At 41.5% G+C, this 26,567-nt stretch overlaps 8 protein-coding genes and 6 non-coding genes across 15 annotated transcripts; 11 read left to right on the top strand and 3 right to left on the bottom strand.

Moving 5' to 3' along the window:
• Nucleotides 1–127: 127 nt before the first annotated feature.
• LOC111598345 (vacuolar protein sorting-associated protein 37A) lies at nucleotides 128–1,522 on the bottom strand. Its single transcript, XM_023313551.2, has 4 exons — nucleotides 1,354–1,522; nucleotides 965–1,273; nucleotides 753–904; nucleotides 128–691 (listed from the first exon to the last, which is right to left on the bottom strand). The coding sequence occupies exons 2-4, from the start codon at nucleotides 1,230–1,232 to the stop codon at nucleotides 497–499; spliced, it is 615 nt and encodes a 204-aa protein (XP_023169319.1). The 5' UTR covers nucleotides 1,233–1,273; nucleotides 1,354–1,522; the 3' UTR covers nucleotides 128–496.
• Nucleotides 1,523–1,896: 374 nt separating this feature from the next.
• LOC111598346 lies at nucleotides 1,897–9,943 on the top strand. 2 transcript variants are annotated; one of them, XM_023313553.2, is made up of 3 exons: nucleotides 1,897–2,617; nucleotides 3,458–3,484; nucleotides 9,866–9,943. In XM_023313553.2, exon 1 carries the CDS (start codon nucleotides 2,025–2,027, stop codon nucleotides 2,367–2,369), a length of 345 nt encoding a protein of 114 aa, XP_023169321.1. In that variant the 5' UTR covers nucleotides 1,897–2,024; the 3' UTR covers nucleotides 2,370–2,617; nucleotides 3,458–3,484; nucleotides 9,866–9,943. The 2 variants fall into 2 exon arrangements, with proteins under 2 accessions (XP_023169321.1, XP_023169320.1); XM_023313552.2 differs by having other exon boundaries at nucleotides 3,288–3,484.
• Nucleotides 6,502–7,161, bottom strand: LOC111598348. Its single transcript, XM_023313554.2, has 2 exons — nucleotides 6,758–7,161; nucleotides 6,502–6,697 (listed from the first exon to the last, which is right to left on the bottom strand). The coding sequence occupies exons 1-2, from the start codon at nucleotides 6,981–6,983 to the stop codon at nucleotides 6,621–6,623; spliced, it is 303 nt and encodes a 100-aa protein (XP_023169322.1). The 5' UTR covers nucleotides 6,984–7,161; the 3' UTR covers nucleotides 6,502–6,620.
• On the top strand, nucleotides 7,446–14,553 carry LOC111598349 (cytospin-A). The gene is made up of 10 exons (XM_023313555.2): nucleotides 7,446–7,576; nucleotides 9,605–10,700; nucleotides 10,763–10,903; nucleotides 11,549–11,725; nucleotides 11,834–13,109; nucleotides 13,179–13,324; nucleotides 13,400–13,519; nucleotides 13,583–13,952; nucleotides 14,116–14,390; nucleotides 14,454–14,553. The coding sequence occupies exons 2-10, from the start codon at nucleotides 9,837–9,839 to the stop codon at nucleotides 14,541–14,543; spliced, it is 3,459 nt and encodes a 1,152-aa protein (XP_023169323.2). The 5' UTR covers nucleotides 7,446–7,576; nucleotides 9,605–9,836; the 3' UTR covers nucleotides 14,544–14,553.
• An 874-nt stretch (nucleotides 14,554–15,427) lies between these two features.
• Nucleotides 15,428–16,877, top strand: LOC111598344 (protein LST8 homolog). The gene is made up of 2 exons (XM_023313550.2): nucleotides 15,428–15,663; nucleotides 15,726–16,877. Exons 1-2 carry the CDS (start codon nucleotides 15,547–15,549, stop codon nucleotides 16,554–16,556), a joined length of 948 nt encoding a protein of 315 aa, XP_023169318.1. The 5' UTR covers nucleotides 15,428–15,546; the 3' UTR covers nucleotides 16,557–16,877.
• A 136-nt stretch (nucleotides 16,878–17,013) lies between these two features.
• LOC111598277 (ADP-ribosylation factor-binding protein GGA2) lies at nucleotides 17,014–19,659 on the bottom strand. The gene is made up of 5 exons (XM_023313454.2): nucleotides 19,498–19,659; nucleotides 19,257–19,417; nucleotides 18,508–19,102; nucleotides 17,424–18,439; nucleotides 17,014–17,352 (listed from the first exon to the last, which is right to left on the bottom strand). The coding sequence occupies exons 1-5, from the start codon at nucleotides 19,532–19,534 to the stop codon at nucleotides 17,140–17,142; spliced, it is 2,022 nt and encodes a 673-aa protein (XP_023169222.2). The 5' UTR covers nucleotides 19,535–19,659; the 3' UTR covers nucleotides 17,014–17,139.
• A 409-nt stretch (nucleotides 19,660–20,068) lies between these two features.
• LOC111598305 (40S ribosomal protein S5a) lies at nucleotides 20,069–23,766 on the top strand. The gene is made up of 5 exons (XM_023313493.2): nucleotides 20,069–20,145; nucleotides 20,630–21,029; nucleotides 22,376–22,492; nucleotides 22,725–22,823; nucleotides 23,495–23,766. The coding sequence occupies exons 2-5, from the start codon at nucleotides 20,631–20,633 to the stop codon at nucleotides 23,561–23,563; spliced, it is 684 nt and encodes a 227-aa protein (XP_023169261.1). The 5' UTR covers nucleotides 20,069–20,145; nucleotide 20,630; the 3' UTR covers nucleotides 23,564–23,766.
• LOC111598362 lies at nucleotides 20,418–20,573 on the top strand. Its single transcript, XR_002751368.2, has one exon. It is a non-coding gene; the product is annotated as a small nucleolar RNA psi18S-1854 (small nucleolar RNA).
• LOC111598365 lies at nucleotides 21,433–21,587 on the top strand. The gene has a single exon (XR_002751371.2). It is a non-coding gene; the product is annotated as a small nucleolar RNA psi18S-1854 (small nucleolar RNA).
• On the top strand, nucleotides 21,962–22,116 carry LOC111598364. Its single transcript, XR_002751370.1, has one exon. It is a non-coding gene; the product is annotated as a small nucleolar RNA psi18S-1854 (small nucleolar RNA).
• LOC111598366 lies at nucleotides 22,528–22,671 on the top strand. Its single transcript, XR_002751372.1, has one exon. It is a non-coding gene; the product is annotated as a small nucleolar RNA psi28S-2876 (small nucleolar RNA).
• LOC111598367 lies at nucleotides 23,053–23,197 on the top strand. The gene has a single exon (XR_002751373.2). It is a non-coding gene; the product is annotated as a small nucleolar RNA psi28S-1192 (small nucleolar RNA).
• LOC111598363 lies at nucleotides 23,271–23,415 on the top strand. Its single transcript, XR_002751369.1, has one exon. It is a non-coding gene; the product is annotated as a small nucleolar RNA psi28S-1192 (small nucleolar RNA).
• An 84-nt stretch (nucleotides 23,767–23,850) lies between the features above and the next one.
• Nucleotides 23,851–25,600, top strand: LOC111598304. The gene is made up of 5 exons (XM_030224230.1): nucleotides 23,851–24,190; nucleotides 24,253–24,711; nucleotides 24,881–24,948; nucleotides 25,180–25,335; nucleotides 25,405–25,600. The coding sequence occupies exons 1-5, from the start codon at nucleotides 24,090–24,092 to the stop codon at nucleotides 25,515–25,517; spliced, it is 897 nt and encodes a 298-aa protein (XP_030080090.1). The 5' UTR covers nucleotides 23,851–24,089; the 3' UTR covers nucleotides 25,518–25,600.
• The last annotated feature ends 967 nt before the right edge of the window (nucleotides 25,601–26,567 follow it).

Raw genomic sequence — 26,567 nt, 5'->3', positions numbered from 1 at the left:
ATATATATATATATATATATATATATATAAACCTTGATACACAATGGTTGGTTAACTTCTTGAAAACCTAATACAATCTGAATACACATTTAGCTTAAATTTGAATGTTTGTAAATATATTTAAGTCATACACGCTATAATTCCTTGGTACATGCATGCATATTCTTTTGGATAATTAATTATTTGGACAGTCGCACACAATCGACAATTACGATACAATTATTACACAAATTTTATAGTAAAATACAACTAACCATAATTTGATTGCCCTAACGACTTAACTCCTATTAATGACTAATTATGTATATATAAATATAACTAGATTTTACACATTTCTCAAGCGATCAAGTTCTAAAATGCATTGCTATTTCCTTGATCTCCATATATGTATATATATTGCGGCTTTGTAATGAACCAAACAGTAAAACAATAACGAGTAAGGCGATCACTCAAGTAGAGGGAGAGAGTTAGTATAGTTAAATCTTCCAACATCTCCTTATATACCTGCACGCTCCAATGCAGTTAGCTGGCTACCCAGTCGTTCCTCCTTGGCCTTGCGCTCTGCGCTAATTTTTTTGGAGCTCTGATAAGTGTTAAGAAAGGTCTGAACATCGATTTTGCCATTCAGAAAATGCTCGACATGGCGATCGCAATCACCGTCCGCATTTGATGCGGCTATTTGCAGAAGTTCCTGCATGGAAAACGTTTGATTACAATCGGGAAACATTATTTCAAATCTATGATCAATTTACTCGAATGTGTTGCGGGGCATATTCTTCCGATTTCTTTAAGTACTTTTTATTTAGTAGATCGCATTTTTCACCGAGCGTCTTAAGTGCCGTATAATCGTCGCTAAGCCGTCGTTTTAATTCAACAAGATGTGTGCCCTTGCTTTCATTTTCACCTGTAAATTGGATAAGGTTTTGATTAGGTAAGTTTTATATGGATTCAGACGCTAACATACGTGATATGTTCTCCACTTGATTCATCATGGAATCAAGTTCCTCATTTAAATGTTGTACCACTGACATTTCCTCAATGAAATCATCGAAAAATTCAGGATCCCGATCAAGCTGCTTCAGCTCATCCAGCGATAGTGTTGACAAATTTGGCATGTTATCTTCTTCAGCTTTCAGTTCGGAGTTAACTCCATTGCTCTCATCGTTGCTCAGTTGCTGGTGCTGCTGCTGTTGCTGCTGCTGCTGCTGAGACGTCTGCTGCGCAGTAGGCATCTTACAGATTGGCAGCAAATGGCTAAAAAAATGTTTCCTTTCTGTTTGACAATATAAAAATATCATTTAGGCCTACTTTACAACATTTGTATATAGAATATGGTATTACGAATTTACTCACTTGTTGCTTGGTTAAATGAAACGTATGTAAGTCAAGTTGTCGCTTGATAAATTGAAATTAAAAATGGAGTTGTTGTTCTTTTTAATGTTATGTTATAACAAAAACAACATTCAATCAGCGTTTTCTTGAAGGAGTTGCCACCTTTTTTGATATTGGATACCAATCAGATGGTCAACTAATGTAAATTCAAATCGTTTTATATTGAGATATATATTATATAGATTATTTCATAACAATTGCTTTATGTAGACACATCGATTTTCATCAATAATTCAAACATGTTTTTTTTTGTGTTTTGCTATTTTTGATGAGCTTGCTCTAATCCTGATGACACTTTAATAAAGTTGACTACCCTGGACAATTGGCGGTAAACTAAGCCTGTAGATGAGCACAAAACATACAGACAAATATATACAATGAAACAGCTATAATAAATATTTTTGAGAAAATAGTTCAAAATCATGAATTTTTATAAAAAATGGATCAATATTACTTGCTTATGACTGCACTGTCATTCGTGTTGCTTACATTGGCTACTCTAACAGTTAGAGCATCGCTCATCTCTATCGTCGAACAGCTGATTGCTGTTTTTCTTCTATTTTATAATTTTGAGTATCGTGTTGGTAAACTGAAGATAAAAAATTTTATATAAGAAACGTAAAACCTAAAACATGGCGTTATTTCAAATGAAATGGCTCCGTCGCTTTGTGCGCCGGCACACAAATCCGATACCAGAGCAACGTGCCGATATGTGGAAGCGGCGCTTGAGCATTGGCTATGCAATCCTAGCCTGGCAGGCGTTCGGAATGGTATGCTATATGGTCTACACTGGCCGCAACGATTGGGCACAATATTATGGCTACAAATCGGAGGAGGATATGGCCCTATCACCGTCTCAACAATTTGCTAAACATATTCGAGTGGAAGGCACCGGCAAAATTATACGTTTTTCAGGATTTTCTAAAGTTGATGAAATACCATTCGACTCAAAAGCCGTTGAGCATGTGAAGGACTGAACTGAGCAGATAACTTAATTGGTAATTTACCTAATATGTTTTTTTTCTGTTTATTGTTGCAAAATAAATTTGAAAAAAATTGTCTAAATATGAACTATATTGGTATTTTTACGTAAATTAAAAGCGGTCACACTGACAGCGAACAGAAACAGACGCCGCTGCAGCAAACAAACAACCAAAGACAATGCTGCTACCACGCGAGCAGCAATAAACATACAAATTATAGGAACAATAATCTTTAAATAAAAGTAAATATAAGCGCTCGTGAATGTGTTTTAAATAGTTCATTTTATAAGCTTTATAACAGTTGCTGTCAATACTGACCTATTATTTGTACGTCGCGATGCATTTCGTCTATAAATAAAACAAGAACAACATCATCTTCGGAATCTATTTAATGAATATTAATTGGCTATCAAGCGTGCACTGCAGTCGGAGATGAAGTCGAGGTCACAAAGTCTGCCTCTCAGCCTCCTCTTCATTTCTTTGTGCTATGCCAATGCCGTGTGTGTGTTTATGTGTATGAGAAATAACGGGACTAACAGACAAACAACAATAATAAATGGCATTTGCGCTGCTCTTGTCTAATTGGAATTGTTGTGCCAAAGAAATGCTTAAAATAAGCTCCAGCCGCAAATAATTGCTAATTAGTTGGTTTCTATTTTTTTTAAATTTGAGGTCTTGCAAGGCTTCATTCCCGACACGCATACGAATTTCTAATGCAATTAACGTGCGCTTCGCTGCCGACGTCGCAGTCGCAGTCATCGCCGCTGCTGCAATAGCAGCTGTGTTCCAAACATAAATGTGTATTTTTTTAAAATATTTTTTTATATATTTCCTAGTGTATTTGTATAAGCATAGGATTTGTGTTTTTTTTATGTGGCTTGCTATCTCTTTAATTTTATATTGTGATTGCAGGAGAGAGAGTGTGAAACAACGTGGTCGTCTAACGGCATTTAAGTGTATTGGCAAAGCTACTAAAGAAAACTCATACGTGCACACACAAAACACACATACACATATGTATATACATTGTACATATGTGTATGTTAAATGTACCGTTGATTGATTATTACTGTTGATTGCAGCTGCCTCTTGCATTGCATCTCTTGCGGGTAAGTGTTGAACAATTATTACAATTTATAGCCTATCTTCGTTCACCATCTCTGGCTGGCGAACTTTGAAGATAATTAAAAACTCATTAATTATAAAGTCTGAGTGAAATTTTTGTAAAGTTCACTTTCCAATTCTAAGACACAATATAACCACAACAAACACACTAAGAAAGCAAAACGTAAATCATTAACTGGCTATGTATAAATATTAAACAGAAATTTGTTTAGAAATTCAACAATAACAACTTACAATAACAACAACAAGAGCTAGACGACAGACTACGAAAGAAAAAAACGTTAGTTTCTATTTTTACCTTAATAGCTGGAGTAAAACTGAAACCTTTTTTCTTCTAAAAATACATAAATTTCGTTGTCATTTTTCTATCGAGAAACGAAAGGAAAACGGATTATAAATTCGTTTTTTACAATCGAATAATAAAAGAGCGTTATACAAGCGCCGCGAAATGTTTAGCATATGGTAGAAATGCGAACAAAGCGTGCGACAAACTCACACAAACATAAACACACATGTCAACAGAGCATATTTCGAGCATGCAAACTGGAATGGGGAATTGGAACGGGTGGAGCAGGAGGAGAAAAGGCATGAATTGATATTGAATGGAGCATCGAATAGCTAGGCACCCTACGCTGCCATTAATTGGCAACTGTTTAGATAAACATGATATTAACAATACTAAACGATGTGTTTAATCAAGCTAACGGCATAGTTAACATCAATTATCGATGCCCGTTAACTGACATTGCTAAATGTATTTTATTGGAAATCATTAAATATTAAATACGAAATTACATTATTATAAATATTTGAAATATATTTAAATTATAAATTGATTTTGTAATTGATCAATTAATGTTAATGATTACGTTTAATCGTGATCTAAGCACAGCTCTATAACTACAAATTATATATAAAAATCGTAATTCTCTGTTAGATCAGAATTTGTAATTGCATAATTAGACAGCTAATTATAGATGCATAATCGGCTGCCCTTTTTCGTACACTCCAAACGGGTAGAGCACCGTTCGCGCAGGAAAGCCTTACACAGCATAGACCTAGGTACTACGACGAAGCAACAAATAAACCACGAGAAAAACACAAGTTAACGCTTACAGACCATAGACTGGATCGACGCTCAAAGCGACTTCTGGGTTAGCGTTTTTTGTATACCCATTAAACGGGACAAATGGGTCTGTAAATGGGAGAAGAAACGTAAAGAAAATGCCTGAAGCTCAAGTTTTTTTCGACCATAAATCGAGACGTAACAACTGAAACAATTCCTTTTTTCTTCTTTTTTAGTTTTGAAACCAAAAACCAGTTATAAAGCGTCAGAAATTGACTTTCTTGCATTACAATTTTGATAGAAAATCCTGTGAAAATATCGGCTCTAATATAAAGCTCTCAAATAAGATTTCATCAGCTTAAGATTTCTATCATTTAATAGATATGTTCTAAAAGTATTTACCCAAGAGATACATTTTATAGTACATTCATCGACGTGTACACAGAGTATCTAGCAGTCGTACATGCCCTGCGCATCTATCTGTTTTTTTATTTCTTTAATAATCTTATGTCATGCTCGCTGACTTGCCGACTGGCGGACTGCCTGACTGTCTGCCTAGTTAACTGCCCACTGGGTTTCTCAGGTGCCGCTGCCGCTGCCAAACGTAATGCGATCCGTTAACGCGGATCACAGGTGCAAAAGGGTGCGGGGGCACCCACTGCCGGTGGGGGTACCAGACGACGCCTCTAAGCGACGCGATAAGCGACATTTGTTTTGCGGATGGTCATAGACCTCGACGAGTCGTCGGACTGGCCAGTTAGCTGGCCGGCTGGCTGACCAAAAACCGAAACTTAAACAATAAAAAAAATAGAAGAAAGAAGCAAAAATAAATACCGCACAGTGCCGACGCGGTTTGTGGCTTTTGCGGTTCCGGTGCCCCACCTTTCCGCTGGCTACCTCGATTCGCTCGCTTTCTCAGCTCGATAAGCGCACGCAACAGAAGCAATCGGGTCTAAACAATTCGGTCCAAAGAGATGATGTAAAAAATAAGACATCAGAATGGAACCCGAGTAATCTACCGTATCTACTACTACCTGAGCGCATTGTTGATTGCGACCGTCTGCTCGCTCCGCTAAATGCCAAAGAATACGAAAGAAAAGGGAATACAGATATATATATTGTATGTGATATGATGTATGAAATAAAATGAAACTGAACTGTCATCAATGGAGACAGGTTGATTGGCCCAGAGGGACCGGCAGATCATTAGCGCCTGGGAAACTCTCAAATCGTCCCCTGAGTGAGCCGACATTGTGTAATCGATACAAAGATATACGCCCCTCCCCCTCCAGCACCTTTTTTAATACTCGTTCACGCATTGAGAAGGGCATACTCGGTTTGTCTGCCTAAATATTTCCCATTATAAATTTAGGCAAATCGGAAAAAAATTACATTACAAAATTTTCAAAATTAAATGAGCTATTCTCACTCTCTATAGATTAAACTAAATGGAAATCTACCTATATATTCCATAGAATCGCCAAGATCATATATTTTAAAAAACAAATATATAAATTTTCCAATATATATGCGTGGTAGCTAACTTTCAGAGTTGGAATTTTTCAAGTCCTCTATGCCCCATACATAGATTGATAGATATATTATATAAAAATAATAGGATCGGTTCATTAAATAAATGTAAGTGAAAAAAAAAATTGTTTCCAAATAAATTTTTTTAACAAGGCTAAATTGTTAGCTGTTTTTATATCCATTTGAGAGATCAGTCGATTATTATAATTTAAGATATTTCAAGTTCTCTATGTAAATTGTACTTCTGAACAGATTTGAGATTTTATATTACGAAAATTGAGCATATGTATATATATATATATATATATATATATATAAATATATATATATGTAGATATATATATATATATATATTTATTTATAATAATCACATTATTTATTTATGAAATTTGCATTCTTTATATACATTTGTATATGGTTACTTTTTGGGTTGTGTTTGTTTTGATTTGCTTTAAAGTGGCATGATTTGTGGATTGAATGATGTTGGTTCAATATACCAGATCTGCGCTCCGTTTAGTGGACAACTAATATGAGGAGCGTAGAGTTGTGTCTTCAGCATTTGCGCTCGCAATTTCATTTGAAGTGTTTGGAATGTTTTTTTCTATGTTAAAAATACGTATAAGCTTAGTCTGTTCAATGCTATTGACATGGGCAAACCTACGTTCTGGCTCAGAGCTGAGGCTGTCATTACTGCTGGAAACCACATTAAGGCCGCAACTGCTCCACAATGTGGTCAGAGATGATCCAATGTTTTCGAGTGCCGTCAGCTTGTGTCCCCCCTCGAATATATCTGTCGTTGGCATGTCAATTTCTTTTTCTTTCGTCTTTTCATCTGGTATAGGGCTGCGCTTAACATTGCCGTTTAACATATTCTTAAAGAACGACATAATTTGGATCTAACTCGAGGAAATATTTCGCCACACGGGACAGCAGAAAAAAATAAACACGTACTGTGCCCCTAATTGTTGCTTGCACAGATTTATAAAAATATGACGACAAAAAAAATAAATCACGAAATATTTGAAGAACCGAACTGTTTAGATTTTGCTTTAAACTGAAAATTCAACTATCATTTTTTCAACACATTATAAATTTGAAATTTGATAGAAAGCTTGCTTATTTGTTTTTCAATTTTTGATCGTTTTTATGACTTCGCGCGTTTCTTATAAGTGTTGTAAAATACGTTTGCAAATAGTATTGAACATCGGGCTACGCATGCGCTGTTATCTAAATGCATAACATAGGTCTGTTGTTAACAGACGCGCGCGCCGAATCAAACATTTTGCGTTCCGCAACTACGGTCACACTGCTGACAGTAGATTCGTTCAGAAAACGCGCGTCGCGTCGCGTTCGCGTTTGTTGTCAGTTTCTCAGCTCTTTTTCCGTGCGCGCTGTTTTTATTCTCTTGTCTTTTATTTTTGTTTGTTTTTTTTCTAGTTCTTACGTTCTAAGTTATTTACATGACTAGCACTTTGCTTTGGTATGCTTTATGCGTATATATATATATATATATATACATGTGTGTGTGTTAATCATGGCCCTTTTACAGTTATTTGTTGCAAACAATTAAAGGCGCATATATACAAATTTGTGTGTGTGCATACATATCGAAATCCAGAGCGTGTGTACGTGTCTCCATGCTTGGCTCTGTAGTATTTGTGTGTATATGTGTGTGTTCAATTCATTGTTAAGCGGTTGCGACGGCTTAAGCTGCTCTGCAGCTTTTTTGTTCTTCTGTGTGAATTACACGCATGACATTCTTCAAGTGCTGTAGTTTCTTTTTAATTTACTCTCGTCAGCCGTTTCTCATTACAGTGACCGTTTTCAGTGGCTGCCGCAGTAACAGTTATATTTGTATTGTTTTTCTTTTCTTTTTTTTTTTTGTAAAATATACGCACACACTCCAATACGTTTGCATCCTGTTTGTAGTCTGCACTCTGTCTCCTGCTGCTACATGTGCAGTGTTGCAAAATGTGTGCTAAATGGGCGCGCGTGTTATACATATTCAATTATTATTATTATTAATTAGCATTCAAACGCCAAATGAGTTCACGAGCTTAGTTCTGCGACTTTTTCCGTGGTAATTTGTAATTATCTAATGACTATGGCACTTATCGCTGTGCAAACAGATAGATAAACCAAAGCCACTCACACAACAGCATTAAGACAAACATGCTCATAAGTATAACAATTTCTACACTCGTCTAATTGACCCACGCACCTGATTAAACTCGCATGTTGTCAGTAATTAACGAAATTGCGACAGCCCAACACATAAATCAGATTTGCGTGCATGATGTCATATATTTTGCATTTGTTTTTATGTTTGTGTTTCAATTTAAATGTCGCTGTGTCGTCAAAACTTGAAAGCCTTTAAACAAAATAAACACAACTTTGCGTATATCGTGTGGGCAGCAACAGATTTCGAATAAAGAGATGTCACGGCAAAAGTGCTTAGATGCTACGTCACGGCTGCTAGGGCAGCACAAAAAAAATTAACGAAAAACGATTCTTAAATTGAAAGAAATTTCCCAAAAAATATTAAAAATTATCCAATATTTCATTTGATTGAACATTATATTTGAACAAATATATAAAATGATCTGATTTGATAACGTGACGTCACGATCCAATGGGAGCGTTGAATGTTGTACAACTCTTTGCTCAACCTTAGCTTACAAAATCTTGAATAATGGCTACCATTGGGCCGGCCGGCCATAAACGGGCAAGAGGCAGTTTTTATGATGCATATATATGCATGCATGTGTGTGTGTGTGTGAAACGCGTAGATTATATGTAGTAATTCCCCATCTTATTGCACATTTCAAGTTCTCGATTCACTAGATGAGTAATCAACACGCTGGCCACATTGATGACAATGAAAACTGAACCACATGAGCAAATATACTCACACCCATGCATATAAATAGATACATTTGAGCATTTAGCTAAACGTCAGCCAACGTATGCAGTTGGAGTCCCATTTGTGATTCGAATTTCAATTGCAAATAATTGTTAATTGCATATAAATGATGTGGCCGTGATTTTAGTTTGTGTTTATCTTAGTGCTGACTCGACCGCTGTTATTTAACATAACAGTGCGCTGTTACGCGCTCTCTCTATCTCCCTTTCGCTTAGTCAATCTTGTCTGCTCCCCCACTCACAAATTTCTTGCACACACTGAGAGCGAGCGCAGCTTAACAATAACAACAATGCATGTGATTGTCAAAAGAGTCAGCAGCAGCAGCAGCACCAACAACTGAAACGAGTTATTGTTTTTAGTTGGCATGCAACAGTTGTGCGCTGTTTTATTAGCATCTGCTTTGAACTTTCATTCATCGTTTGGTTTTCGCCTTCACTTGCATTGCATTAGCTGTGAATATGGCTTGTAGATATTTTACTTTCTTCTCCTGCTTCTCTAACTGACATCGGCTAAGGCGCACACACACTCACGCACACATAACTAACTGAGCAGAGTGTTAAAACTGACTTAACCATGTGATAACAGCAGATAAAGCGCGATAACGACTCATTTAAAGAACGATAATAAACGAACGACGACGACGCCGACGTTGCCAAATTTCAAGTGCAACGATAAATAAATAAATAAATTGAAAAAGAAAAAGCAGCAGAAATAACAAATTTCAATCAAAGTTGAAAGTTAATGATTAACGTTTTGCACAACCACCAACAACACAAACCAAACGACAACGACAACGTCTAGTTAATAATACAACAAGATGATTAAATTAAAATCATTATTCCGCAGAGGACAAGGAACCTCGAGTTCTGCCTCCTCCAACAACTCATCGCACAAGCAACAGCAGCAGAATTCGAACAACAATCGACAGAAATCGCAGTCCAGCACATCCCTGAACACTGCGCATGAGCAACCACAGCAACAGCAACAACAACAACAACAGCAGCAGCAGCAGCAGCAACTAAACAACTCTGCGACAACAACAAAATTTTATTCAAATCACGAGGCGACCTACGAACGCGGCGTCGATGTGGGTGACGAGGCTGCGTTGCTGTTGACCACACAACAGCAGCAACAGCAGCAGCAGCGACGCCAGGCGCAACAGCAGCTGAGCAACACGCTGCCGCAGAAAAAGTCCAAATTTAAGGGACAAAAGCAGCCAAAGCAATTGCCACAACAGCAGCAATTAGAGCAACAGCGGCAGCAACAACAACAACAGCAACAGCAACATCAACCGATGACGTCCATTGCTGCTGTGCCGACGCCAACACCAACACCAAACAACAGCAACAGCAGTCACAGCAATAATAACAACAATAGCAGCAACAGCGCATTGGCCGCGTTGCAAGATGGCGGCGCTGCTGCCGCTGCCGCTGCTGATTTTTACCAGCAATTAGCAGCAGCCGCAACAACAACAACAGCAACAAGCGCCGCAGTCAGTGGCAACAGCAGCGGCAGCCACAACACTGCTGTCAACAAAGCCTTCCCAGCCGCAGCAGCAGCTGTTGCTGTTGCAGCCGTTGCGGCAAGCAGCTACCAGCAGCAGCAGCAGCAACAACAACAACAGCAGCAGCAGCAGCAGCAGCTCATCAACAACGAACAACAACAACAGCAACTGTTAGAGGTGCGTTACGTGAAGCAACAATTGTTGATCAAAATATAAATATATTGCTTAAACATTTTCAGGCTAACAACAAAATGCAGGAGCTGCACATACAGCTGGAACGAATGGGACGTGAGCAACTGCAACTGGAGACGCGCATCACAGAGCTGCTGCCATACCAAAGCGAGGTGACCAAACTGAGGGGCGATCTGCTCAAGATGCAGGTAAAATCAAAAGGCAAAGCACTTCAGAAGCAATCAGGCTCGAAACTCAAAGCCTAGCTAGACTTAAGAGATGCTCAGGATAAAAAGAATTAATTGTATTAAGCAAACATATGCCACGAAGCTATATTGGCCACATCTCTGTCCGTCTCTTGTCAAGCAGCATGAATAATTAAAAGCAGGTCTTCTCGCTGTAGCTAGTTCCAGACGGCTTGTCGGTTTGTTCGTCAACTAACCACACAAAAAGCTGTCAATTATTGTCTAACAATTGTTGATGTTGCTGCTGTTGTTGTTGTTGTTAGCTGCATCGGATTCTGGTCGACAGACAGCGCACTGCGTTGCGTTGCGCTTCGTTACTTTAGCCAATTTCTTGATATTCAATATGTTCCTTTAATTGAGAAATCGTCGCTCAGCGAACGCCCAAAACAGTCTCTGCCAAAAGTATACGTGCACCTGAAAAACAATAATTGAACATTGTTCGCATTAGAAAATCAGGCCAGCAAAGCAGGCGTAGTTGTTTTCGTATCAGGTTTGAGTCGTATTTCTCTCAGTTCATATACAATTTGTGCTTAGCGTTAGGCATGTTTAGGAAATCGAATCAAAATAATACTCATAAATTCACGACTGTCTCACACTTTTTGCTTATAGAATCAACTAGAGAAAACACAAATGGAGATTGGCAATTTGAAATATGAAAATGAGTCTTTACGCAATCGGTTGCGGGACGTCGTCAATTCGCCACTGTCGGACGCGGAGAAGCATCAGATCATTCAAGAGTCGCAACGCTTGCACAGCTCGGCGCCCGCCTCCATAGCACTGCCCAATGTAGGTACAATATATATATATATATATATATATATATATATATATATATATATATATATATGTATAAATATCGATGGCATAAGTAACAGTCTCACTTGCATTCTATAGTTGAACGAAGCTGCGCACGATGGAACGCCATGTCTCACGCCGGACTGGGACAAACACTCGTCGTCGAGTGAGATTTCAGTAGCATGTCTGCAGGACAAGATCATACAGATGGAGGAGACGCACTACTCGACAAATGAAGAGTTGCAGGCAACGCTACAGGAATTGGCCGACCTGCAGGCGCAGCTGAGTGACACACAAACAGAGAACGAACGTTTGGCCGATGAGAAGGATGTGCTCTTCCAATCGCTGTGTCGCCAAACGGAAATGCTGAATGAGTCGCGTACACAGATCAACACGCTGCAGGAACTGTTGCTGCGTGACACAAAGCAGGCCGAGGCGTCCACCACGGAGCGCGAGAAGAAGTTGCTCGATTTGATAGAGACGACGCAGGAGGAGCGTGAGGCGCTCATGCTCAAGCAGGAGGAGCTCAACGCTGAGCTCGGCGAACTGCGGCAGTCGCGCGACACCGCTCAATTGGAGCAGCAGCGACTGCGTGAACGCAACGCTCTGCTCGATTCGCAGCTGGATGCGGTCAATGCCGAGCGCAAGCAGAGCGAAGCGCAACTTTCATCGGCCAAGGAGGAGATCTCACAGCGTGCCATTGAGATGAGCAGGCTGAGCACGCTTTTGGAGAACGCACGCTCCAAGATCGAAGAGCTGGAAGCTGATCTCGCACGTGGAGACAAGACTGATCTAAGCGATGTGCTCGACGCGGCGCGTCGGGAGAAGGATGCCCTCGAGGAGCGGTTGGCCGAGCTACAGGATCAGTGGTCGCGCAGCCAGGCAGAATTGCGGCGTTTGCGCGAACAGCTCGCTGGCCTCACCGAGGAATGCAAGGTAGCCAAAAACAATGCCAAGTGCGCTGTCTCGCATCTGGAGTATCAGCTGGAGCAGCTGCAATCTGAGAAGGATAAACTAGCCGGCGATTGTCAGACACTGGAGGAGCGTATCAATGAGCTGCATGTGCAGTGCAAATGTCATCAGGACGATAAGGCGCAGCTGCAGCAGCTGCTGACCGCAACGCAGCGGCATTTGGGCGATGTGGAGTTGCAGCTGGCCGATAGTGAATCCCGCCTGGAAAAGGAGACGCAGCTGCGCAAACGCGACGCTGATGAATGGCAACAGTTCCAGGCGGATCTCCTAATGACTGTGCGTGTTGCCAACGATTTCAAGACTGAGGCGCTCAGCGCACGCGAGCAGCTGGTGCTCGATAACAAGACGCAAAAGGAAAAGATCCGACTGCTCGAACAGCAGCTGGACAAATTAACCAAACAGCGTAAGTAACCGACGAGAGTTTTTCATCTGCGATTTGTGGCTAACCCTCTGAACCTCGCAACCTTCACAGAATTGCAGCAGACAGAAACGCAGCAATCGGTGCTGACATCTGTGCAGCAGGAGATGGCATCCCGCCGCAGCAAACTCAGCTTTAGTCGACAGGACTCGCGGCTCTCTGTCAAAACACTTATCGAGAGTATCGAAAACAACAAACAGGTAGAATTGATGCTCAATACACACAATGTGCAGCCATTGTTTGCTAATGCTTCTCTCATCATTATCGTTTTACAGCAAGGCAAAACGGATGAGACGGAGTCGCATTATAGCTCGACGTCGAGTCTAAACAGCGGCACTCCCGAGGCGGGCAATACGCCCATTATACTGCCCGGATCAAGTGACTGGCACGAGAGCGTAAGTTGCAATTGAAATTGGAAATGCTGTGCCTTGCCTAATCAGTTGAACATTTGTGCACAGCTTCGTCTACCTGTGCTACAGAGCAGCAATCTGCATGTAAATGTGAACACAGCAGCAGCAGTTGCTGCAGCCACAACGATACCATCCACAGCAGCAACAGCAACAGCAGCAGCAACATCAGCTAACACTACCAAAGCAACACAGCAACAACTGCAGCAGCAGCAGCAGCAGCCGCCGCAACTGCAGCATCAACTGTCGCAACAGTCAATGACAAGTGTAACATCATCATCATCGACGCAGCCATCCACACCAAACACGCCCAGCAGCCTGCAACAGCAGCCGCCCAGCCTGACAACGCCAGTGCAGACGCCAAATAGCGCCCTAGTGAGCAGCCTCAGCTTTGGCAATGTCTCAAAATCCGTTATCAGTGGTAAATGACTCAAGATAGATAGATAGATAGATCATGATTATCAAAGAAACATAGATTTAAATATATATTTGTTTAATTTGTATACTAAGTTGGCCTATTCGACATTGTTATTTGCAAAATAGTTGTTTAGTTAATGGCTTAACATTATGTGTATGCCTTGCAGGTGAACGCAAGGATCCGCTCAATATGCTGGCTAAAAACGGTGGCTCCAAGCGCAATGCGCTGCTCAAGTGGTGCCAGAATAAAACCGTCGGCTATCGCAACATTGACATCACGAACTTCAGCTCATCGTGGAACGATGGGCTGGCATTCTGCGCCATTCTACATTCCTATCTGCCGGATCGCATACCCTACGACACGCTCACTCCGGCCAACAAGCGTCGCAACTTTTCACTAGCATTTGCCGCCGCCGAGTCGGTTGGCATCAGCACCACCCTGGTGAGTCACTCGCATTACCTTCATTCATGATCAATCGTTTATTAATCGAACAACCCATTGCAGAACATCAATGATATGTGTCAGATTGAGCGACCTGACTGGACGCTGGTCATGTCCTATGTAACAGCTATCTACAAGTACTTCGAGACATAATCCCGACGCAGAAGAACTGAATCTGGAGCTAATGTGCACACACCTTTTGTATATGTATTTCTTTTCCTCTATGCAACTATTTAGATTTTTACAATTCCGGGCAACTTTAACAATGATAAACTGTTTTAAGGGCTTAACTTAACTAAACAAACAGAGCTCATTCTTAACTATAGTGTGTACCAAGCTTATCTTTTCCATGCTATTCTTTATTGCTATTAACTTTTTTTTGTGCAACTTTTTTGTTTACTCATAATATAGTTATAGTATGTACTGTCAGGTTAAAACATTTGCACAGGAGTTGTGGCAGATTTTAATACTTATTGTCAATCGCTGATTTCAGAGTTTATTTTAAATATACACATACATATATCTATATAGATATATACATATTTATACATATACGAATATAGGGAACCTAGAGAAATCGAATGGCCGATTAGCTTTAGCATATTTATTATAAAAACACACAAAAACAAAATAATTGTCTTTTTTCTACACTGATTCTATACTGAATTATAGATCATCCATCTATAAACAAATCTCGATCAAACAGGAGCAAAAATGTATATTTCCATACATCACAGTTTGAGAGTCACTGCCAGTTCATATATTCAGAGTCGATTTTGTTTGGCAATTATAGAGTATTGAGTCTAATTGCAAATTTCTTGCCTGCTCTAATCTTCAACAAAATAAATGATATCTTTAAAAATTGCATTTGACATGATTATTTTATTATATTCTATAAATATTTATGAATTGGGCGCGCTTCAAGATATTTGGAAGCCAACAAAATATCAAATATATATAACACTCTGTTAAGTGCTAAGCTGTGGAGTCACTGTTAAGTGAGGAGTAGCTCTGGTATAAAATGATATCTAGCTCCGATAGGCTCTATCGATAGCTTGCAGTTCTAGTAAGAATATCCAAATTCCTTAATAAATTTTAAAGCAAGGCAATTGCAATGATAAAATTAAGCAAACAATAACAATCAAAGTGTGCTGCAATGGAAGCGACGGAAGAACAACTTATACTAGCCACTGGCGGCTACGACCATACCATCAAAGTGTGGCAGGCGCACACCGGCAACTGCATTAAAACCATGCGCTTTGTGGAGACTTCGGTGAGGGACAGCTGAAAGCGAAGCCACGCATTTTAAATGTAATTTATATTTTTCGCAAACAGCAAGTTAATGCACTGGACCGTACGCCGGATAAAACACGCCTAGCCGCATGTGGCTATCAGTGTATACGTTTGTATGACTTAGAATCCAATTGCACGGCGCCGGTCATCAATTTCGACGGTGTTCAAAAGAATGTCACACGGCTCGGCTTTCAGGAGGATGGCAATTGGATGTTCACAGCCGGCGAGGATCATCGTGTGCGGATCTGGGACATGATATCAGCACCGCCCCATTGTTCACGTGTCTTCGATTGCCAGGCGCCCGTGAATGCCGCCTGTCTGCATCCCAATCAAGTGGAAATTGCAATGGGCTCACAAAATGGCGGCGTCTACCTCTGGGACGTAAAGTCGGAGGTGCACGAGCAGCTGGTGCCCGAGGTGGATGCCTCAATACAGGATGTGGCCATTTCACCAGATGGCCATTATATGGCCGCAGCCAACAACAAGGGCAACTGCTACATCTGGCAGCTGAGCAGCAGTCCCAGCCAGCATTTGAGCACAATGAGTCCCAAAAAGAAAATCCAAGCACACAGCCGTTCCATACTTCGCTGCAAGTTCAGTCCCGACTCGCGTCTCCTCGTAACAACATCGGGCGATGGCACCGCCTGCATTTGGAAAACGGAGGACTTCACCAAATGGCGCGAGCTCTCTATTAAAAACTATTGGGTCTGGGATGCTGCATTCAGCGCCGATTCCAAATGGCTATTCACAGCCTCCTCCGATGGCATTGCCCGTCTCTGGAAATTGCATACGAAGAACTGCGTGCGCGACTACACGGGCCATACCAAGGCAATTACGGCTCTGTCCTTCAAGGATGAAATTGTGGCCGACTAACTAATAAGCATAGCCTTAGCTCTAGCTGTAAAAGAATAGACAAATAGGTATACAAACAGAGAAGCAACAAATTAGTCATGTGCATCGTCCACTCTGGCTGATGCTTGATAATATTGAATAGGAACAGCAAAGAACCGATTTAAAGATGAAGCCCAATGCTTCAGAATGCGATACTTGAGAGTAAATCCTTTTGGAGACAGTCGGGTCCGAGGCGAGATTTGGAAGGGCAAAGAAAAAACCAGAACTGACTTGAGTTCTACCTCTAAAAATGCGTTTTTGCTTTTGTGGCGACATTTTTCATAAATTTTTTTATATATAATCTACTGCTAATATATATATATATGTATATGTATATGTATATATTATATATATGAGGAAATGCAATTTAATAAAAAATCCTTATAGGCATACAAAATACAAAATATATAAATACAGAAATGAATAATTAATTTGCTTGGTTGGGTGCGACAGAAAAAAGCATAATGACTGGGGTCCGTCGGAGCACAAAAACAGAAACCAAACCGATACGATACAAAAGGAAAAGGAATAGGAAACGATTCTTCAATTGACGTTCGCAGTGAATTCACTCCACGTAGGGAATGCCTTGTGCCACAATTGACTCCTTAATGGGATCCGGATCATCGCCTAGCCTGTAGCCCACAATGCATGTGACGTCCACCGGCTTGCCAGTAGGATTCAGCAGCAACATCACTTGATTGATTGGCGGCGATGGGCGGAATGGTTTGTGCCCAGCCATAATGTTGCCCGTGGCTGGCAAAAGGCGCACCTTACAGGGCTGCAAGTGGAGAAGGACACAGGATGAGCTAAGCTTTCTTCTATAAGTCGATTTGGTTCGGCTCCACCCACCTTTTTCACGCTCGCCTCGAATTGAAAGTCTTTGACGGGCTGGCGGCTTTTGTTTTGGGCCGATATCACAATTACGGACACATGGCAACTGGGCCGCTCGCCCGTAATATTGAGGCACAACAGCATATCGTCGTCGTCCAACATAACACGCTCCTCGCCAATGCCCTGAATATTGTCTAGCTCTATATTGATTTCGCTAAGGTGCTTTACTTGTTTTATGGCAGCTGGCGGTGCTTCCACAATCTCCTCTTTATTTTCCTCCACCGTTGTGGGCGGCGGCGGCGGCTGCCACTGAGGTTCCAGTCGAGGTTGACGATGTGACTGACTAGGTGCAGCGCTCAGCAATGGTACATCATCCAAAGTCTCTGGAGCAGGCTTCTCTGCAGGCTTTAGCTTATTGCGCTCGCACGCCAAATCGTTGAGCGATAATTTCTCTGGATCACGCTTAAAGCTGCTCATGCGCTCCTTTGCTGGCAGTATCTGCTGGAACAGTTTTTCGCTCAGCATATCGATTTCGGGCAATTTGCGCAAGGCACCAATCTGCTTGACATCCACATCCGCAGCGCCACAGCCATTGTCCGTAGCGCCGTTGCTTTCCTTTTTCGTTGCACTGAGAACCTGTGGTGCTAGCACGTCGCCAATGCCAGCCAGTTGAAACTGGTCACAGCTTCTTTGCGACTGCTCCTTTGTGGTCTCGCTCTCGGCCAGAGCGCTGCTAAAGATATCACTGAGATCCTCCAAAACATTTGTCTTTTTTGGGGTATTAGTTGCAATAGTCGCGGTGGTCTCGGGCTCGGCGCCACCCAGCAGTAAATCACCCAGAAGTTCGTTGATCAAAGTTGCATTGCTGGAGCCCGTTGCAGTCGTTGCTGCACCTGCTACTTTAGATGTGCTTGTGGTCGCAATTGTGGCTGCAGGTGGAACAGCGGAAGCTGCGCTTTTGGCCGGTGACGGCAAAAGCTGCTTGTATCGTGCCAGAATCGCCAGCAAGGCTTTATTGGTCTCCAGCGTGTCTTCTGTGAATGGCCAAGGGTAAATTGTGAATATATACTTATAACATATTGTTAAGGTACACTGCACTTGCCTACTAGCTGGGTATCCGAGTCACCCAACAGCTCAGGCAAATGCTGAAAGATGGGCTTATGCTTCTTGCAAGTCTTGTAGAGCTCTCTAATGGTCTCATTGACATCACAATCATCGGGATTATAGTTGTCTAGCATTTGACTGAGCAGCTGCATGGCCTCCTGCGCCTCAATGAGCACAAGTCGATGCTGGGCAAGCAAATCATTACGACGCGCCTCCTGTGCCATGCGATATTGCAGCAACAGATTGGCGCGCTTGTAGTTCTCCGTATCCTTGCTCTTGATCAGCTTGGCAAACATGGCCTCGTCAATCGTGCTGAGCACGCTCTCTCGCTTGGCCAGTGCAGCGGCCGTTTGGCTGTGATCGATGTCGTCTTCCTTGCGCAGCATATCGTACGCCTCCCGAATCTTTTGACGTTGTGGAAACTCGGTGGTCCACAGCAGCAGGCACTCCATGATGCGCTGTTTCACCACAAGTGGCGTATCGGCTCCATCGTATTTCTTTAACACCAAACGTATTAGCTCATTCAGAAATCGGAATTTGGCGGCCTCCTCCTGAAATACATCGCCGCACTGGGTCATGCATTCCTCCAGCAGCTAAATGTAAGGTTTTTTTTATAATTTGTTTTTATTAAAAAGAACACAGCTAACGAAAACTTGTGTCATAATCGCAAGCCACAAAATTGTTGTACATGTATGTGTGCGGAACAGAGAACACCTTTGTGTGTGCGAGTCGGGGCGTCAAACTTACCGCAATTGCTCGCAACGCCTCGTTCACATTGCTCGAATGCACCTTTTCCACAATCATTGCTTGGGCCTTGTTAACCAGTTGACTGTTACTGCGGACCACAATGCAAAACATTTGCACGCCGAGTTCATCGACTCGCTCTTTTGTTGGATTCGTTGCACGATCTGCATTGCGTTGTAGAAAAAGAGGATTTTAATAATAGAAACAAAAACGGTAAACGCTGGAGTAAGAAAGCGAAACTCACCCAACATCTCTTTCATAATACTCTCGTCAGTTGTCATCTTTACATTAAATGCTGTCTATTGGGCTTAAAATACCTGCGAATATTTAAGGAACGTACGTTTTCCGGCGTATTTAAACAACAATCATATTGTTGTAGTTGCTTTAATTATTATTAGAGCCGTGCCGTGAGCCGACCAAAATATCGATAGATATGCATGTATAAGCTTTCGTATTTAGTACGCAGTTAATAACATTACAGTGAAAAACAGCTGTAGAGATAGTACTTAACACCTTAACATTATGTAAAATAATAAGTATTCATAATATTGCATGCATCTTTACATTTATAGAAGTCATTTCTGCAAATAGTACATATCGAAATTATATATGATCGAAAGACAGAGCACTTCATATCTTTAATTTAACAATAGCGTTAGAAAAGTTGTTTTATGAAAATCATATTTGATTTCTTCGAAACTAAAGCGATTAAGTCATTATATTCGATTGCTCATCGTTTTGGAAGCTCATTGCAGACCTGCATGTAAAACACAACCCTGTGCTCTGGCCGGAAACCAATTTTTGTGGCATTGACGCACACTGCCGCAACATGTTCTTTTTCAGGCGTACGCCTTTGCGCATACATCGTACACCGATTTCTTCTGTGAAAAATGTAAGATTTTTTTTGTCAAAATAAAAGTGTATAAACATAAAAACTTAAGCAAATGGATATTAAACAAAGCGGCGATCTGCTGCACTCGAAAACTTCGTGAAATTCATTGTGCAAAAGATAATAAGTTGTTGGTTTCGTTTGGCCACGCACAATGAGGTTAAAAACGGTGCCGTTTTTTTTTGTTTGTGTGCGTGTCTGTGTATGTGTATGAGCGCCCACCGTCGTCTCCACACGTGTTTGCATATAAATGCAGGCAATTTTTATTAAATTTTTTTTTTCAAGTCCATAACTAAAACCGCAGCAGTGAAACGAACGTTGTTGTGGTATTCAACTGGACTATATTATACGCCATGATATACTATTCCTCTTAAGGGTATCGGCTTGAAGATATTAACCTTAATAAAGTCAAAAATCAACAACAAATAAGTACACAAATTTAACTGAATGAGCGTATAATATTGTTTGGATTTTGGTTACATTGCAGCATGGCCGAAGTAGCTGAAAACGTTGTCGAGAACTTCGAGGAGCCGGCGCCATTGGAAACGGAGGCTGCCGAAGCTGTGCTCGACACAAATGTGGTCGCCACCACTGAGCTTCCAGAGATCAAACTGTTCGGTCGCTGGTCTTGCGATGATGTGACTGTCAACGATATCTCGCTGCAGGATTATATCTCAGTGAAAGAGAAGTTCGCACGCTATCTGCCCCATTCGGCTGGTCGTTATGCCGCCAAGCGTTTCCGCAAGGCACAATGCCCCATTGTTGAGCGTCTGACCTGCTCCCTGATGATGAAGGGCCGCAACAACGGCAAGAAGCTGATGGCCTGCCGTATTGTCAAGCACTCTTTCGAGATCATTCACTTGCTCACTGGCGAGAACCCACTGCAGGTAAGCAAATCGTGCACTACAGACGATTTAGTCCAAACACCGTGCCATGCTAAACTGAGCCCATGCTAAAAACAAACCACGCGGGCTACAGGTAGAATGCGCACGCAGACTAAACAAATGTTTCAATATCCTAGTGTTTGAAGCGCAACTCTTCCTACTCTCTTGGAACTTGAAACTACAAATACAAACTATGAAAACAAATCGAGTATTCAGGCTATATATTAAGCAGTACTATTCAGTCCTCCTCAATGCCAAGCGACTTATTGTTAATTGTTTTTTGAGCATCTTTAATTGGACTCATATTAAATATGAGGTTTTAATATCCTAGTGCTTGAAGATTTGAAATCTCTTCCCGCTCTCTTGGAACTTAAAACCACATTAATTTTATCACATTTGTCAGAGATCGGCTTATGTCCACAACTAAAACCGCATCAGTGACTCGCACGCTGGTGTGGTATTCAATTGGACTACAGTGAACCCCATGGTTAACTATTCCTCTTAAGGGCATTGGCTTAAAGATGCACACCTTAATAAAGTCACAATCAACATATGAAACTTTTATACAGAATATTATTGAATTATGCACTCTAGTCCTACTCTATGCTAGCTAGTTTCTAATCAATGCTGTGCTAAGCATCAATTTTAATTGGACTCATATTAAATATGACGTTCTAATATCCTAGTGCCTGAAGATTTGAAATCTCTTCTTGCTCTCTTGGAACTTAAAACGACAGCTATTCTCAAGGAGTTCCAAACCAGTTCGAAGTTGGTCCAACTCAATGCCATTCAAGTGCAATTTACCACTGTATTGAGCATCTTATCTTAATTGAACGCATATTAAATGAGGTCTTAATATCCTAGTGCTTGAAGATCAGATTCTCTTCCCTCTCTTTTGGAACTTAAAATCACATTAATACTATATTTATCAGAGACTGCATTATGTCCACAACTAAAACCGCATCAGTGACTCGCACGCTGTTGTGGTATTCAATTGGACTACATTGAACCCCAAGGTTAACTATTCCTCTTAAGGGCATTGGCTTAAAGATGCAAACCTTAATAAAGTCTAAATCAACATTAGAAGCTTACATATACATCTGTATAGAATACTCGTATTGTAGTCCAACTCTATGCAAGTCGGCTTAAAATCCATGCTGTGCTGAGCATCTTTTTTATTGGACTAATATTAAATAAAATGTTTTAATATCCTAGTGCCTGAAGATTTGAATCTCTTCTTGCTCTCTTGGAACTTAAAACTACATGAAATAATCTAGACAGATATTTGAAATAGCTTTTCATTATAATGTGTGTAGTCTGTTTAACGTGTATTTATGTTTTGCCTGCAGATCTTGGTGAGCGCTATCATCAACTCTGGACCTCGTGAGGACTCCACGCGTATTGGCCGTGCCGGTACCGTCCGTCGCCAGGCTGTGGATGTGTCGCCCTTGCGTCGTGTCAACCAGGTAGGTCCATTTCTTGGCTGTTCTTAATATTCTTCATTTTGGCCAGCAACGATGGCGCGCAGTTCGAATGCGGAGACTGCGTTCTTATAACGTCCGGCTATAACAAACATCTATCTTATCCGTAGCGTCACAATGTGTAATAAACCGACATTTGGCGTATGAACTGAAGAGACATTTTTCATGCTTTTATTTTAATAAATTGGAAATATTTTAATAACTTTATTCATTATAGGCTATCTGGCTTCTGTGCACTGGTGCTCGTGAGGCTGCCTTCAGGAACATCAAGACCATTGCTGAGTGCTTGGCCGATGAGCTCATCAATGCCGCTAAGGTAAGCTATATGTATATATAGGTATATACCAACTATTGTGCAAATCAGTCGTCCACTCTAATGCCTCGCATTGTATGACCAAAGTGTGTCGCCTCGCTTGTGGACGAGATTAGGATCTACTCGGCATTTGTTGCTCTTTGAGAAGCAGGCAACAATCAATTGTGTGTTTCCCCGTAACGTTCGTTACATTTGATTACTTTTTACATGAACATATGCATATGTATTCTTTAATATGTCCAGTCTAATTCTGCATCATGTCAATCGGATAATGTAGCAGACTCGCTTTTGGACAAGATCAATATTATGTCTTTTATTATCCTTGTGCTTGTGGCAACACTCAGCTCAATGCACACGAGAAACGTAGAAGAACAAATAATTAAGCTAATGTTTAACAATTCGCTATGCTGGTTAATCCAATTTGTTCGGATTTTACATGCGTATATATATATTCTGTCCAGTCTAATTCTGCATCATGTCAATCGGATAATGTTGCAGACTCGCTTTTGGACAAGATCAATATTATGTCTTTTATTATCCTTGTGCTTGTGGCAACACTCAGCTCAATGCACACGAGAAACGTAGAAGAACAAATAATTAAGCTAATGTTTAACAACCCTCTATGCTTTTTAATGTTTAATTATCTAAACTTATCTGTTACATCTCTATTACAGGGTTCATCCAACTCGTACGCCATCAAGAAGAAAGATGAATTGGAGCGTGTTGCCAAGTCTAACCGTTAAGGATGAACAACACATATACAAATAACAAATACCGTTTGTTTAATGTTCGATTAAAACTTGATACTTTACGTTTGATGTAAATTTGTATGTAAACAGAAGCGTTTTGATCAATTTTAAGCGTGCATTGAATAAACAGGTGGGGTGGCCAGGAGCTAAAGATACACATGAATTCTTCAGTAAATAAATCTGTGTAAAAATAATAATAGGACACAACGCTTTTTTTTAATAGCTATAGAGTTTATAAATAAATCTTTTAATTTTGTACGTACCAACACAAATACGTCACGAGCTGAAAAGAAGCAGTTTTTTACGTTAGCCGATTTCAGTAATTTGTGCTTGGTGCTAAAAAAGTTGGCAACGTTGATTTGCAAAGTGGAGGCTCGATAACGATTGCGATCACACTGAAAAAGCTGTCTGTACAACCCTGAAAAATGGTAGCTCAACAAGGTTGCCAGATCTTGCTACCATTTTGTAAAAGAAGCAAATTTGAATTTTGCAAATGACTTAAAGCGCTAGGTTAGATAAAATGTTCAATGTGAATACAGTAATTCAAACTCAACAAACTGCACTTGGTACAAATACAAATAACACTTCAAACGAGAATACTTCGAGTGAACGGCATAGCCAGTAAGTATTGTTAAGCTTTTAGATACAAGTTCAACAAGATCGCATATCAAACGCACAAATAGATTTCACAGCCAAACATTAGTCCAGCAATTTTGTCGAGCAACGCACCTAGGAAAATTGATTGAGGGCACCGTCAACAGCTTTCTGAGCAACTATAGGCGCACGCGTAAACCGGAGGACGCGCTGGGGCCGCTGTTGCTGCGCCTAGATTTCAACTACGCAGAGCTGGTGAATCACGCACCGCAGCTGCTGAACCTGGCCGTAGCCGAGCCTCTGCAGTTTGCCGAGGCGATCAAGTACTCTGTCTACGGGCAGGTACGCGACTTGCTAAAATCAAACGCGAACCCCAACGAAAGTTCTCTCAAGGCAATTGACATCGCGCAGCTGCATACGCAGTGGCGTCTGCTGGATTTGCCACTACAATCGAATTTAGTCTTTGATCCATCAGAGTGGCTGTACCCACTGGGCTTGGCTTTGGTGGATGGCATCTTGTCCGCTCTCACGCTGCCGGAGGTATTAGTGTGAGTTACTTGTCAAACATTTATAGCCCTGCTTGAAAGACTTACAATCTTATACATTTACACAAATGAGTCTTATCTAGGCCAGCTGGAAGCTTGCATCTGTCTTCAATATCAGCAGGGCTATTGAATCTTCATCTTAATGGGTATATCATTTTGTTGTTTGTTCTAGGCTGCAATCAATTTGGTACTGCGCCAGCGGTTGTATGAGAAATGCTATTCAAACCAGCTCCACTGATGGTGAGTAAGCCCATTCGATAGCTCAAAAGCTCCAAATACAAACGAGTATCCGTAGTCCAGATGCTAATCAAAGTGGGCGTTTACTGTATGTAGAACACAATATATTTGTTAAACATTTGCTGGTCATTCAGTCTCACTACGTCTCACATTTAAGATCATCTCTAGCATTATTCTACGATTGTAAATTTAATATATATTTGTTTTGTTTTTCGTCCTGCCTTGAATCTCCAGCACCATTGTGCCCAAACTGCTCGCGTCCTATGAGTGAATACCAAAAGCTGCGCGTAACAGAGAATTATCGATTGCTTGCCGTTTTGCCGAAAGCCTGTGCGCAGACTCCGCGTACTGTGGATCGCATCTATCGGCCGATTCTGGTGCGCGTGCGTGGTAAGTGTCACTGAAAAGCATCATTAAAGGTACAGACAATAATGCCGCTCTGCTTTCTCCACTCATCAGCTCATACGTACGATTGTGATCTGAAGTTGGGCGCCAATTATCTGATCACTGGCTACTACTGCGGCACGGCTACCACGTATCAGTTCGAAGCATGCCATCTAAAAAGAGTTTAAGGACCACACAAAATCGTCGTCAGCCCGTTCAGCTGATTGACTTTTTGCGCGCCGACGTTGATCATCCAAACTCGATGCAGTCGACGAGCAGCCCATCTGCTGTGTTAGTGGCTATAATATTTTGTTTAATCATAGACAAGTGTACTCATTGTTTCTATCTTCAGGACGAACGTCAGCCCCGTCTTAAGCGCGTTTCACACAACTGAAGCCCCCATTTCTGGTGACTCCAGGCGTTTCAGGGCCAAGGCGCCCAGCGATCAAAATGCGAATAATAATAATGTCGTTTGCTTTACTCCGTGCGATGAGGATTTCCCCGCTGTTGGAGCCGTTCGTAAAAAGCCCAAGCCTATTCGACTTCCGATCGTTGCCCCAGCAGAGCCGCCAACTACTTTACCAGTTGCTCAGCCCACTAGTCAGCGTGTTGGCGGTGGCTCTCATGTTCGTCACTCATCGTCGGCCCATTCGATCGACAAGCAACAAGTGGTTAACAAATGGCTCAAGTCTGTACAGCAGCCTATGGTTCAATCTCAGCTATTGGCGTCGCCTTTGCGGCCCTCGGGGCTTTCGCAATTTGAGGGCTGTATTAGTGCGCCGGCAGCTGCCGCACAGCATCAATCGCTAGTCATGAATGTCAATGAGGCTCCACCAGCATTTAGCTCCAACCATTTAATTGGACAGCAGGAATCACAGTCGCAACTTATGCAAATTGCGCCACGCCCGAATGTGTCTTTCTCACTGCCGGTGGGCAGTGTGGTGCACACCACACCAAACATTCGCTCTATATCTGGAGCAGAAAATGTACATCCACCGAATCGCCAATGGCGTCGCAACGAGCGCCGCATGCAACGTGAGCAGCAACCGCCGGCTCCGAGTTCGCGTATTGAACATTCGGGCTTGCCGTCGCATATCCCCGACGAGCTGATGATGCAGCCTAACCGTTCACGCAACGAACCTGATGACAATGATGCGTCCTTTATGCGTGAGCTGCAGCAGGCACTGGCCGCCAATTCACTGCCATCGCAGTCCCAGTCCCAATTGCCGCTGGAAAGC

This window comes from Drosophila hydei, unplaced genomic scaffold, assembly GCF_003285905.1.
Source record: "Drosophila hydei strain 15085-1641.00,03,60 unplaced genomic scaffold, DhydRS2 tig00000415-arrow-arrow-pilon, whole genome shotgun sequence".
Taxonomy (NCBI): domain Eukaryota; kingdom Metazoa; phylum Arthropoda; class Insecta; order Diptera; family Drosophilidae; genus Drosophila; species Drosophila hydei.
This window is presented reverse-complemented; position numbering and strand designations above follow the sequence as displayed.